The sequence below is a fragment of the Mercenaria mercenaria genome, unplaced genomic scaffold, assembly GCF_021730395.1.
Source record: "Mercenaria mercenaria strain notata unplaced genomic scaffold, MADL_Memer_1 contig_3732, whole genome shotgun sequence".
NCBI classification, from domain to species: domain Eukaryota; kingdom Metazoa; phylum Mollusca; class Bivalvia; order Venerida; family Veneridae; genus Mercenaria; species Mercenaria mercenaria.
The window spans coordinates 6,824-20,253 of NW_026461900.1; the positions used below are offsets into that span (position 1 = coordinate 6,824).

The window sequence follows — 13,430 nt, forward strand, 5'->3', positions numbered from 1 at the left end:
TTAGATAATTCAGAAAATCCAAACATGGCTGGCAGTTTTGAAAGAGCCATTGGCAAAAAGTTAATGGAATCAATCATTTTGATTTTACAACTAGGAACTATCAAGGACATGATTTTGGCACCATTAGGTATCACAGTCGGAACGATGGCATTTTTGTACAAATATTGGAGAATGGGGTAGGAGTCATAACCTTGGAAACTGTGACATATGACGGTAGCATCGACATTTTCTTCAGAAAACAGCCAACTACAAAATGTATCGATAGTATTCAGTCCCGAAAATATAAGTTCATTTTTTCCACACAACTCACACTCACTTTTTTCACCCAACTCTCTATCCATGCATACAGTACATACTTTATGGACCACACATAAATTCGGTACATGTTCAAAGGCACCGCACTTTGACCTTTTACAATGTATACATTTCCCATCTTCTCCACTCTCATAACCTTTCTCACATTGAACAATATCTTGCTGTCGACATTCCAAATCAAAAAATATATATGTATCAACGTTCTTTTCATCGTCATTTATCGTTAATTGTTCATCTTGGTTTAAATCTTCAGGTTGCATGTAGCACTGGTGTCCCTCTTCAAAGAAGTCTTTACACAGTTCACAGTATTTTGAACCGCATATATGAGGTTTTTCACTCATATTTTTATTTATTGTTTTTCCACAGTCTTCACATCTGATGTAAGTGAGGCACGTTGAATTTCCTTTCGCTGTTGCTTTTTGGTGAAGATCAAAGCACTCTTGTCCTCGAAACAATCGATTGCATATCTCGCAATGGATCCATTTTTCTTCACTCGGGCTATGTATTTTCTTACAGTTGTGACACGCAATGTTACACGAATGTTTTTTCCTTATGGTCATATCCTTTTCCGCATATTGTACAGTAATAATTTCTGGATAAGAAGGCTGGCATACTGGTAATTATATCGTAATGATTGTTACTGTAGTAGAGATAGATTTTCTTTTCAGCATCTGGTCCAGCGTAGATAATACCGTTAAAATGGTCAGCCGACACGATGTTTATCTGGTATCCACACAGAGCCTTTTGAAACTTCTTGATTTCATCAATACCACAAGGTCCTAGGAACACACCGGCATTTTTATGTAACCTTTCTGCCAATTGCTTTTGTATTTCACGTCCCTGTCTGATGCTGTTCCATTTTTTATGTTGGTCTAATTTAGCTTTGGCCGTAATAAGGGCTCTCGCACAGCATAAGTCATCGTCATTCTGGATACGTATGAAACATCGTTTTTCTTTCAATGTTTTCTCTAAGTTAACATAATGGCATTTTTTCCTGCTTCCCCCATTTGGCATATTCACATGTATGACGTCAAACATTAACCCTTCGTCAATGGTAAAATCTTCATTTGATTGTAATACTCTCTCCACTTCACCCATAAAACGCTCTGTAGTCAGTTCGGGTATGCGTAAAAACGGTATAACGATAGGGTAATCCAATGTAGGACTCTGGATTACCAATCTGATCAGGTCTTCTGGCTTAGCTCCCCTGGTCAGGTCTTCAAAAATGGCATTAAACAGTCGCTCGAGTGTCGCCGACACATCATATGTCACCTCTAGATCTTTAAAAGTCACTTTGTAAGTAGAGGATGTCGTTTTAAATTTTTCCATGCGCTGTTCATTGATTTTCGTAATATTGTAAAATTCTTTAGGATCGTCGTTTTTCTTCAAGCGTTTAATAGGTATGTCATCATTTTCCGCTGATCTCTTCAACCCCCCACCCATCTGATGTTTCTCCATCTGATGACGTTTGAGGTTATCATAGCGTGTAAACGGTTGGCTACAAACTGTACAATGTAGATTATTGGTTATCGTATGCTTCTTTTTATGTCTGTCTAAGTTTACTTTTCGGTTAAATGTTTTTCCACACGTATCACAACTAAACATTCTCCAGTGATTTTCTGTCCTCCTGTGTTGAAGTAATTGACTCAGCTTTGGAAAATTACTCCCGCATTCGTTACAATTGTAAACCATGTCTGTTCTCTCTGATGTCCTGTGTCAGAATGAGAATATAGTATATCACACTCTTTCTTACGTATTTTCAGAATCGCAGCTAGCTCCTGATTGGTTTATAATATGCACGTGGTCACGTGTCTATTCTCTATGTAATGAGTCTTCTGACAATGCTAAGCCTTCTTATTGTTTCAATTAGTTGGCAAACGAATCTGACGAATTTTTAAATTGTATATGGTCACGTGCTTATTCAGTCGACGTCCAGAAACAAAATGAAGATTTAATGTAATAAACTTGTTCTTACGCAGTTTCAATATCAATACATGCTTTCGATAGTTCAGCCTATTCAAGTCATGAAAATAAATGTTAAATGTTTTAAGCCTAGCTATTCTTACGCGCTTTCATATTAATACGAGCTTCTGATTGGTTAATATTTTCAAAATAATAGAATTGAAAGAATGTGTAGAATTGAAACAACGCATTAACTAGAGCTTCCCATGTTAGATATTGAGCCGACATCTAACCTCTCTCTCACCTAAAACACGTACATCAAGGACTCAGTACTACAGATCGAGAGGTGACACTCAAATTCTTGTACTAAGCTGGTCTTAATGACATCCTAGTTTCAGCTCCAGCCACTTTGTATACTAGTTAAATATGATCATATATCAAATATGAAATGTAATAAAAGATATTAACTTGTTCTATCAGTTAAAAACTACGTGTTCTCTTCTGCATCTTACCGTCAAAGGACAGTCAGTAATCATAGTCTGAATAATTATCAGAGCGTAAAATATTTTGACCGGCTTAAACCTGTACACCATGCTTTAGCGTACAAATATGATGATTTTACATAGCGCAGTATACGATTAATTAATATAATTATAGAAATGATTATAGTATTATATCATTAATTTCTTTAATAAACCTGATACGAAATAAAATAGAAATACTAAATTATTCATACAACGTACCAGTGATGCGCACGGGTCCCGGATAAATTCACCTAATGAATTAAACTGTAGATGGTTGATCATATATATCGTTCCATTACCTACAGCCAATCAGAATGCAATATTTTGACAAGCGGTAACACGGATCGATTTTTCCAATACTCAGGTAAACCACGGGGAAAGGTTAACATTGTTTCGCTAATTTGTAATGGAGTACGTTCTATAATTTCAATCGTGTATAGTTGTAAGCATCCATCTTTCTTAAGTATATTAACGGATTTAAAAAGCGATATCCTTTGTTTATAGAAATGCTGATGTTTTTAACCACATTTTTAATGTAGTACAGATACACTGTCTCAAAAATTCATACTTAGTCAGTGTGATTTACTAGTTAGATATAGTGTCAATATAAAATGTAATAAAACATTATCTTATTCTATCAGTTTAACGCGATGTGTTCTCTCTATAACGTACGGTCAATGATATTAAACATTAATCAGCCAGTAAATAACTACTAGTGTGACTAATTATTAGAGCGTAGAATTTTTGACAGGTTAAGACCTGTATCGCTTTACGTCTACTTCACGCTATAGTATTCATATGTATTGATTTTAAAAAGCGCTGTTTACGCTTTATAAAAACGACATAAACCTAATTATAGAGATGATTATAGCAAAATGTCATTAATATCTTTAATAAACCTGATACGAAATCAAATAGAAATACGTAGTCCAATTTCTCATACGGCATAAAAATCTTGATGTGCACTCTCTCAAATCTGATTTCCAAATGCGCTTAACTAGCTGGACGCCAGATAGTATATTAACAGTTCACTACCTATCGGATGACAGCCAATCAGGGAGAAGCAATTTGACAAGCGGTAACACGGATCTATTTTTTCCAATACTAAGATAAACAACGAGCTGTAAAGCTTAATTAATATTGCAGTGATACAATTAAGCGCTATAGTGTTAAATCTACTGACAGTTTTGTTTTGAAGTTAATGATTTCAAACGATATAAATACTGAGATAACATTATAATAACAATCGGTATTGTCTAGCAAACCTGTCGTAATATTGCGTAGATATACTCTCAACCGTTCATATAGTTTCAGTGTGACGCGTTCACCCCAGCAAAAGTGCTGAAGTGTATCGAGGGCTATAATCAAGTACAACTGCGAAATCCACTCAAACAAGACTGAACTTGTCCGCAGGCTAATGAAGTAAACATCGGATATACATATTGCCACTGAATGAGGAAATCTGATACTCGCTGTATTTTTATAATTCAAAGCGCGGACGTAATAGAACGCATGTCACGTGATTGAAATATAATGCGTTAATTTGTGTTTATTTAACTAATTAAATGGATGGTTTTAACCTGACCATTCAGACTTTATTTTTTTTTGTCGATGTCTGTCGAAGATGTATGGAAATATGCGTATTGTAAAATGTATTAGCGGTATATTGGTTATTACGGATATGTTTTTTATGAAAATCATCTCACGTTTTCTCCGTAAAATATATTTTCGCTATAGATTTTTGATGTATGTAAAGAATGAATCACTATTTCAATGGCCGTTTAAAGTAGAAAGTGAGTGTGTAAAAGCGAACAGCACGGATCCTGACCAGACTGCGCAGATAACGTAAACGGACCCTACGGAAAATTACATGTTAACGTGCAAAAAGCGAATCACCTTTGACAAATATCTAAACAGCTGTAACACTTTTTAAAACAGCTTTTACATTTTTTTAAACAGCATTGACAAAAACGTAAACGGACCCTACGGAAAATTACATGTTAACGTGCAAAAAGCGAATCACCTTTGACAAATATCTAAACGGCTGTAACATTTTTTAAAACAGCTTTTACATTTTTTTAAACGGCATTGACAAAAAACGTAAACGGACCCTACGGAAAATTACATGTTAACGTGCAAAAAGCGAATCACCTTTGACAAATAACTAAACGGCTGTAACATTTTTTAAAACAGCTTTTACATTTTTTTAAACAGCATTGACAAAAACGTAAACGGATCCTATGAAAAATTCTGAAATTTTAAATGCCAAAGACACTGTAATAAAGTAATCGTTAAATTTGTATTCGCTTTTCAGAAAATATTTCACATTACACTTTCTACTTTAAACGGCCATTGAAATAGTGATTCATTCTTTACATACATCAAAAATCTATAGCGAAAATATATTTTACGGAGAAAACGTGAGATGATTTTCATAAAAAACATATCCGTAATAACCAATATACCGCTAATACATTTTACAATACGCATATTTCCATACATCTTCGACAGACATCGACAAAAAAAAATAAAGTCTGAATGGTCAGGTTAAAACCATCCATTTAATTAGTTAAATAAACACAAATTAACGCATTATATTTCAATCACGTGACATGCGTTCTATTACGTCCGCGCTTTGAATTATAAAAATACAGCGAGTATCAGATTTCCTCATTCAGTGGCAATATGTATATCCGATGTTTACTTCATTAGCCTGCGGACAAGTTCAGTCTTGTTTGAGTGGATTTCGCAGTTGTACTTGATTATAGCCCTCGATACACTTCAGCACTTTTGCTGGGGTGAACGCGTCACACTGAAACTATATGAACGGTTGAGAGTATATCTACGCAATATTACGACAGGTTTGCTAGACAATACCGATTGTTATTATAATGTTATCTCAGTATTTATATCGTTTGAAATCATTAACTTCAAAACAAAACTGTCAGTAGATTTAACACTATAGCGCTTAATTGTATCACTGCAATATTAATTAAGCTTTACAGCTCGTTGTTTATCTTAGTATTGGAAAAAATAGATCCGTGTTACCGCTTGTCAAATTGCTTCTCCCTGATTGGCTGTCATCCGATAGGTAGTGAACTGTTAATATACTATCTGGCGTCCAGCTAGTTAAGCGCATTTGGAAATCAGATTTGAGAGAGTGCACATCAAGATTTTTATGCCGTATGAGAAATTGGACTACGTATTTCTATTTGATTTTCGTATCAGGTTTATTAAAGATATTAATGACATTTTGCTATAATCATCTCTATAATTAGGTTTATGTCGTTTTTATAAAGCGTAAACAGCGCTTTTTAAAATCAATACATATGAATACTATAGCGTGAAGTAGACGTAAAGCGATACAGGTCTTAACCTGTCAAAAATTCTACGCTCTAATAATTAGTCACACTAGTAGTTATTTACTGGCTGATTAATGTTTAATATCATTGACCGTACGTTATAGAGAGAACACATCGCGTTAAACTGATAGAATAAGATAATGTTTTATTACATTTTATATTGACACTATATCTAACTAGTAAATCACACTGACTAAGTATGAATTTTTGAGACAGTGTATCTGTACTACATTAAAAATGTGGTTAAAAACATCAGCATTTCTATAAACAAAGGATATCGCTTTTTAAATCCGTTAATATACTTAAGAAAGATGGATGCTTACAACTATACACGATTGAAATTATAGAACGTACTCCATTACAAATTAGCGAAACAATGTTAACCTTTCCCCGTGGTTTACCTGAGTATTGGAAAAATCGATCCGTGTTACCGCTTGTCAAAATATTGCATTCTGATTGGCTGTAGGTAATGGAACGATATATATGATCAACCATCTACAGTTTAATTCATTAGGTGAATTTATCCGGGACCCGTGCGCATCACTGGTACGTTGTATGAATAATTTAGTATTTCTATTTTATTTCGTATCAGGTTTATTAAAGAAATTAATGATATAATACTATAATCATTTCTATAATTATATTAATTAATCGTATACTGCGCTATGTAAAATCATCATATTTGTACGCTAAAGCATGGTGTACAGGTTTAAGCCGGTCAAATATTTTACGCTCTGATAATTATTCAGACTATGATTACTGACTGTCCTTTGACGGTAAGATGCAGAAGAGAACACGTAGTTTTTAACTGATAGAACAAGTTAATATCTTTTATTACATTTCATATTTGATATATGATCATATTTAACTAGTATACAAAGTGGCTGGAGCTGAAACTAGGATGTCATTAAGACCAGCTTAGTACAAGAATTTGAGTGTCACCTCTCGATCTGTAGTACTGAGTCCTTGATGTACGTGTTTTAGGTGAGAGAGAGGTTAGATGTCGGCTCAATATCTAACATGGGAAGCTCTAGTTAATGCGTTGTTTCAATTCTACACATTCTTTCAATTCTATTATTTTGAAAATATTAACCAATCAGAAGCTCGTATTAATATTGAAAGCGCGTAAGAATAGCTAGGCTTAAAACATTTAACATTTATTTTCATGACTTGAATAGGCTGAACTATCGAAAGCATGTATTGATATTGAAACTGCGTAAGAACAAGTTTATTACATTAAATCTTCATTTTGTTTCTGGACGTCGACTGAATAAGCACGTGACCATATACAATTTAAAAATTCGTCAGATTCGTTTGCCAACTAATTGAAACAATAAGAAGGCTTAGCATTGTCAGAAGACTCATTACATAGAGAATAGACACGTGACCACGTGCATATTATAAACCAATCAGGAGCTAGCTGCGATTCTGAAATACGTAAGAAAGAGTGTGATATACTATATTCTCATTCTGACACAGGACATCAGAGAGAACAGACATGGTTTACAATTGTAACGAATGCGGGAGTAATTTTCCAAAGCTGAGTCAATTACTTCAACACAGGAGGACAGAAAATCACTGGAGAATGTTTAGTTGTGATACGTGTGGAAAAACATTTAACCGAAAAGTAAACTTAGACAGACATAAAAAGAAGCATACGATAACCAATAATCTACATTGTACAGTTTGTAGCCAACCGTTTACACGCTATGATAACCTCAAACGTCATCAGATGGAGAAACATCAGATGGGTGGGGGGTTGAAGAGATCAGCGGAAAATGATGACATACCTATAAAACGCTTGAAGAAAAACGACGATCCTAAAGAATTTTACAATATTACGAAAATCAATGAACAGCGCATGGAAAAATTTAAACGACATCCTCTACTTACAAAGTGACTTTTAAAGATCTAGAGGTGACATATGATGTGTCGGCGACACTCGAGCGACTGTTTAATGCCATTTTTGAAGACCTGACCAGGGGAGCTAAGCCAGAAGACCTGATCAGATTGGTAATCCAGAGTCCTACATTGGATTACCCTATCGTTATACCGTTTTTACGCATACCCGAACTGACTACAGAGCGTTTTATGGGTGAAGTGGAGAGAGTATTACAATCAAATGAAGATTTTACCATTGACGAAGGGTTAATGTTTGACGTCATACATGTGAATATGCCAAATGGGGGAAGCAGGAAAAAATGCCATTATGTTAACTTAGAGAAAACATTGAAAGAAAAACGATGTTTCATACGTATCCAGAATGACGATGACTTATGCTGTGCGAGAGCCCTTATTACGGCCAAAGCTAAATTAGACCAACATAAAAAATGGAACAGCATCAGACAGGGACGTGAAATACAAAAGCAATTGGCAGAAAGGTTACATAAAAATGCCGGTGTGTTCCTAGGACCTTGTGGTATTGATGAAATCAAGAAGTTTCAAAAGGCTCTGTGTGGATACCAGATAAACATCGTGTCGGCTGACCATTTTAACGGTATTATCTACGCTGGACCAGATGCTGAAAAGAAAATCTATCTCTACTACAGTAACAATCATTACGATATAATTACCAGTATGCCAGCCTTCTTATCCAGAAATTATTACTGTACAATATGCGGAAAAGGATATGACCATAAGGAAAAACATTCGTGTAACAATGCGTGTCACAACTGTAAGAAAATACATAGCCCGAGTGAAGAAAAATGGATCCATTGCGAGATATGCAATCGATTGTTTCGAGGACAAGAGTGCTTTGATCTTCACCAAAAAGCAACAGCGAAAGGAAATTCAACGTGCCTCACTTACATCAGATGTGAAGACTGTGGAAAAACAATAAATAAAAATATGAGTGAAAAACCTCATATATGCGGTTCAAAATACTGTGAACTGTGTAAAGACTTCTTTGAAGAGGGACACCAGTGCTACATGCAACCTGAAGATTTAAACCAAGATGAACAATTAACGATAAATGACGATGAAAAGAACGTTGATACATATATATTTTTTTATTTGGAATGTCGACAGCAAGATATTGTTCAATGTGAGAAAGGTTATGAGAGTGGAGAAGATGGGAAATGTATACATTGTAAAAGGTCAAAGTGCGGTGCCTTTGAACATGTACCGAATTTATGTGTGGTCCATAAAGTATGTACTGTATGCATGGATAGAGAGTTGGGTGAAAAAAGTGAGTGTGAGTTGTGTGGAAAAATGAACTTATATTTTCGGGACTGAATACTATCGATACATTTTGTAGTTGGCTGTTTTCTGAAGAAAATGTCGATGCTACCGTCATATGTCACAATTTCCAAGGTTATGACTCCTACCCCATTCTCCAATATTTGTACAAAAATGCCATCGTTCCGACTGTGATACCTAATGGTGCCAAAATCATGTCCTTGATAGTTCCTAGTTGTAAAATCAAAATGATTGATTCCATTAACTTTTTGCCAATGGCTCTTTCAAAACTGCCAGCCATGTTTGGATTTTCTGAATTATCTAAAGGTTACTTCCCCCATCTCTTTAACCGACAAGAGAATCAAACTACTGTACTTAATCATTTACCGAATATGAAATATTACAACCCAGATGGAATGAAACCCGATTCGAGAAGAGTTTTTATGGAGTGGTACGAAGCCAATATACACACACCGTTTGATTTTCATAAGGAAATATTGAAGTATTGTCGGTCAGATGTGGATATCTTAAGACGATGTTGTCTCAAATTTAGAGCTGACTTCCTCAAAGTTACCCAAGTTGATCCATTTAAGAAGAACATTACCATTGCCTCCGCTTGTCAAACAGTCTTTAGAACAAATTTTCTCAAAGAAAACACGATTGGTATCATTCCTACACATGGTTACAATCCCGAACAGGTTCAATCTATAAAAGCTTTACAATGGGTGAAATACCAGTCTTATGCTCTGGGTATTAGGATACAACATGCTAGAAATGGGGGTGAAAGGGTAATTGGACCTTACAGGGTAGATGGTTATTATGAAACAGGAGACCAGAAAGTCGTATTAGAGTTCCACGGCGACTTCTGGCATGGTAATCCGAAACTCTATTCAAGTTCAACGGTAAACCCTGTCAATAAACTAACCATGGGGGAGCTATATCAAATACTTTGACAAAACAAAAATATATAGAAGAGCTTGGCTACACCTACGTATCTATCTGGGAGTCTGAATTTGAAAAAGAATTAAAAGAAAACAATGCAATGAGGACATTTATAGAACAGCTTGATATGGTAACACCCTTACAACCTAGAGAAGCTTTTTTCGGGGGTCGAACAGAAGCATTTACACTTTACAAAGAAGCAAATGAGGAAGAAACTATCGACTATTATGATGTAACATCCCTCTACCCTTTTATCAATAAGACAGGAAAAATTCCACTGGGTCACCCGAGAATAATTACAGAAAATTTCGCGGAGATTGACAAATATGAAGGGTTAATCAAGTGTAAAGTTATCCCACCGCGAGACTTATTTATACCTGTCCTGCCTTGTAAAATGAACGGAAAGTTGCTATTCTCTCTGTGCAAAATATGCGCTGAATCGTATCAACAGACTAAATGTTTGCATACGAACGAAGAAAGAGCTTTTATAGGCACCTGGGTAACAGACGAAGTTAAAAAGGCCATTGATAAGGGATACACTTTGGATTGCATTTATGAAGTCTGGCATTTCGAAAACATCTCTCAATATGATCCTGTTGCTAAAGAAGGGGGTCTCTTCACTGAATATGTAAACACATTTCTTAAAATCAAACAGGAGAAAAGTGGTTGGCCAAAATGGTGTAAGACAGAAGAGCAAAAACAAACGTATATTGAACAATATTATGAAAAAGAGGGGGTCCTACTTGATTACAGTAATATAGAGAAAAACCCGGGAATGCGCGCTTTAGCTAAACTTATGCTCAATTCATTCTGGGGAAAATTTGGTCAGAAATTAAACAAAAATCAAGTGGAGTTCATTGATGAACCAGCCCTATACTTTGAAAAACTAACGAGTGATAGAGAAGAAGTAACGGCTGTAAACTTTGTGTCTAATGAAATGGTAGAGATTCGTTGGAAATATAAGGATGAATTTGTAGAGCCCACTGGGAAAACCAACGTGGTCATTGCAGCCTATACAACAGCTCAAGCTAGACTCAAATTATACTCTTACTTAGAAAAGCTAGGACCCCGAGCGTTGTACGCGGATACCGATTCTGTTGTATTTACGTCAAAAGTAGGAGATTGGATGCCTTCCTTAGGCGATTATTTAGGTGATCTTACGGACGAAATACAAGGAAACCATATCAAAACATTTGTGGCTAGTGGACCAAAAAGTTATGGGTATCAATTAGAAAATCCTGATGAGTCTGGTAAACAAACACACTGCAAAATAAAAGGCATCACTCTGAATTTCAAAATCAAATGTCAATAAATTTTGAAACAATTAAGGACATGATTATTGGCCCATCGAATCAGGTTGTGATGGTGACAGATTCTCAAAAAATATGCCGAGACCGTGACCAAGCTAGACTTTTAACGATGACGCAAAAGAAAAAACATAGGATTGTGTTTGATAAGAGAGTGAGAGATGGATGTATATCTTACCCGTATGGATATTGAGTATATATATATTATAATGTATTTTAAAATTTTATTTGTAGAAAAATAAAAGATGAACAGAGTAGTAGTATTTGCTTTCTTTTCATTACTTTCCAATATCTACATAAAACTAAAATGGCGGTGACGTCATTTCGTTCAAATGAGCCCCATACCGAAAATTGACTCCTCCCAATCCAAGATGGCGGCTTTATATAGCCAAAGAAGAAAAAATGTGGTCTATAGAGATGCCCTCCACTACTGGTGATAGCTGATTGGTCAGTAACGATGTCAATTAATTAAATAGCCAACGGTTCCGCCTATCTTTATGACCACCAGCCAGGCGCAATACACAGCCACTGTGCACTACGGCCAGCATTCAATAAACAGAATCGAGCTACTGGAATACATGACCTGTATATTTTTGTGACGTAAAATTAATTAAATTTACAGCTTTTTAAATACAAAGTAATTCATATAAAGTTAATTTTAAGGACACTGCCGACTTTATATGAGCCGGTATACCTTTTAAATTAAAAGGACAGACAAAAAAGCTAGACATGATGGACATGATCGAAATACACTTTCCATAACCTGATTGTTTTTAAAAGAATTCGATCATATGTAACATAGATAATTAACCCACGAAAGCAAAATAAAACACATTCGCGCAGAATGTTTTATACGAAATTGGAATTGTGAACCCGCGGGAAATTTCCATTACCGAAATGCAGCCGTAGCTCTTTTTTTTTTCTTTTTTTTTTTAAATAAATGGTGTTTTTGCAGGATTTATTTTGAAGAAAAAAATACATGTCACATGCTTTTCAGTTAAATAATAAACTTTGTCATGTATTGATATTAGCTACAAGACTGATTCTTTGAAAAGTTCGAAGCATTTATGTTTTTATTCTAAAATCATTTTTATTTTGTTTTAAATATTAAATAATTATAGTATAAATTGGTAAAATTTGGTGCATTTTTAATTTTATTGACTCTATTATACCCGTCAGTGCAAACCCTCAAAACTGATTGAATGTTTAGACTATGAAAAACTGAAATATATTTACAAATGTGTAGTGTGCTACCTGGGAGAGTTCATTTTCATTACAATTAAATATATATTTCTTGCAATTGAAGATTCTTTGCGAGTTAAAACGTGAAGTTAGGATTAATACGTATATGAAACTGACATGTTTAAAAATTAGGGAACTGAAATTGCACGTGCCTGTTTTAAAATTGCACATCAACCTCTACAGAGAAACACATTTTAATAAGAATAATACCGTCTTGCAAATGATACAAGTTGATAATTTTTCCTCAAAAGATATTAACTCTATACCAACTTACGAAAGATAAACATATTTCATTGGATGTCTATCATATAATTTTAATACATGCGACTATGCACGAAAAAATGATTTAGTTGTATTTCGTGTAATTATGCGAAACATTATTTTTACTGAAAAAGCAGTGTTTCTTTTTTTTTTTCAAAATATATTAACACTATACTGACGAAATATTTTATTTGAAAGTCAGTATATTTTTGGAGCACGGGAACTTTGATTTGGTTTTCCGACTAGCTTTGTATCGACTATGTATTCAATATACATAAGTCTTTTTATGCCCCCGAAGGGAGGCATATAGTTTTTGAACCGTCTGTCCGTCTGTCGGTCTGTCAGTCTGTCCGCAATTTTCGTGTCCGGTCCATATCTTTGTCATCGATGGATGGATT

At 34.9% G+C, this 13,430-nt stretch overlaps 2 protein-coding genes across 2 annotated transcripts; both read left to right on the plus strand.

Moving 5' to 3' along the window:
- The first annotated feature begins 7,601 nt into the window (after nucleotides 1–7,601).
- LOC128553356 (zinc finger and SCAN domain-containing protein 12-like) lies at nucleotides 7,602–8,003 on the plus strand. Its single transcript, XM_053534495.1, has one exon. It carries the CDS (start codon nucleotides 7,602–7,604, stop codon nucleotides 8,001–8,003), a length of 402 nt encoding a protein of 133 aa, XP_053390470.1.
- Nucleotides 8,004–10,322: 2,319 nt separating this feature from the next.
- On the plus strand, nucleotides 10,323–11,534 carry LOC128553357 (uncharacterized). The gene has a single exon (XM_053534496.1). It carries the CDS (start codon nucleotides 10,323–10,325, stop codon nucleotides 11,532–11,534), a length of 1,212 nt encoding a protein of 403 aa, XP_053390471.1.
- Nucleotides 11,535–13,430: the final 1,896 nt, after the last annotated feature.

Excerpts from the sequence above, each read along its gene's own strand:
- LOC128553356 (XM_053534495.1), top strand. The coding sequence starts at position 7,602 with ATGGTTTACAATTGTAACGAATGCGGGAGTAATTTTCCAAAGCTGAGT.
- LOC128553357 (XM_053534496.1), top strand. The coding sequence starts at position 10,323 with ATGAGGACATTTATAGAACAGCTTGATATGGTAACACCCTTACAACCT.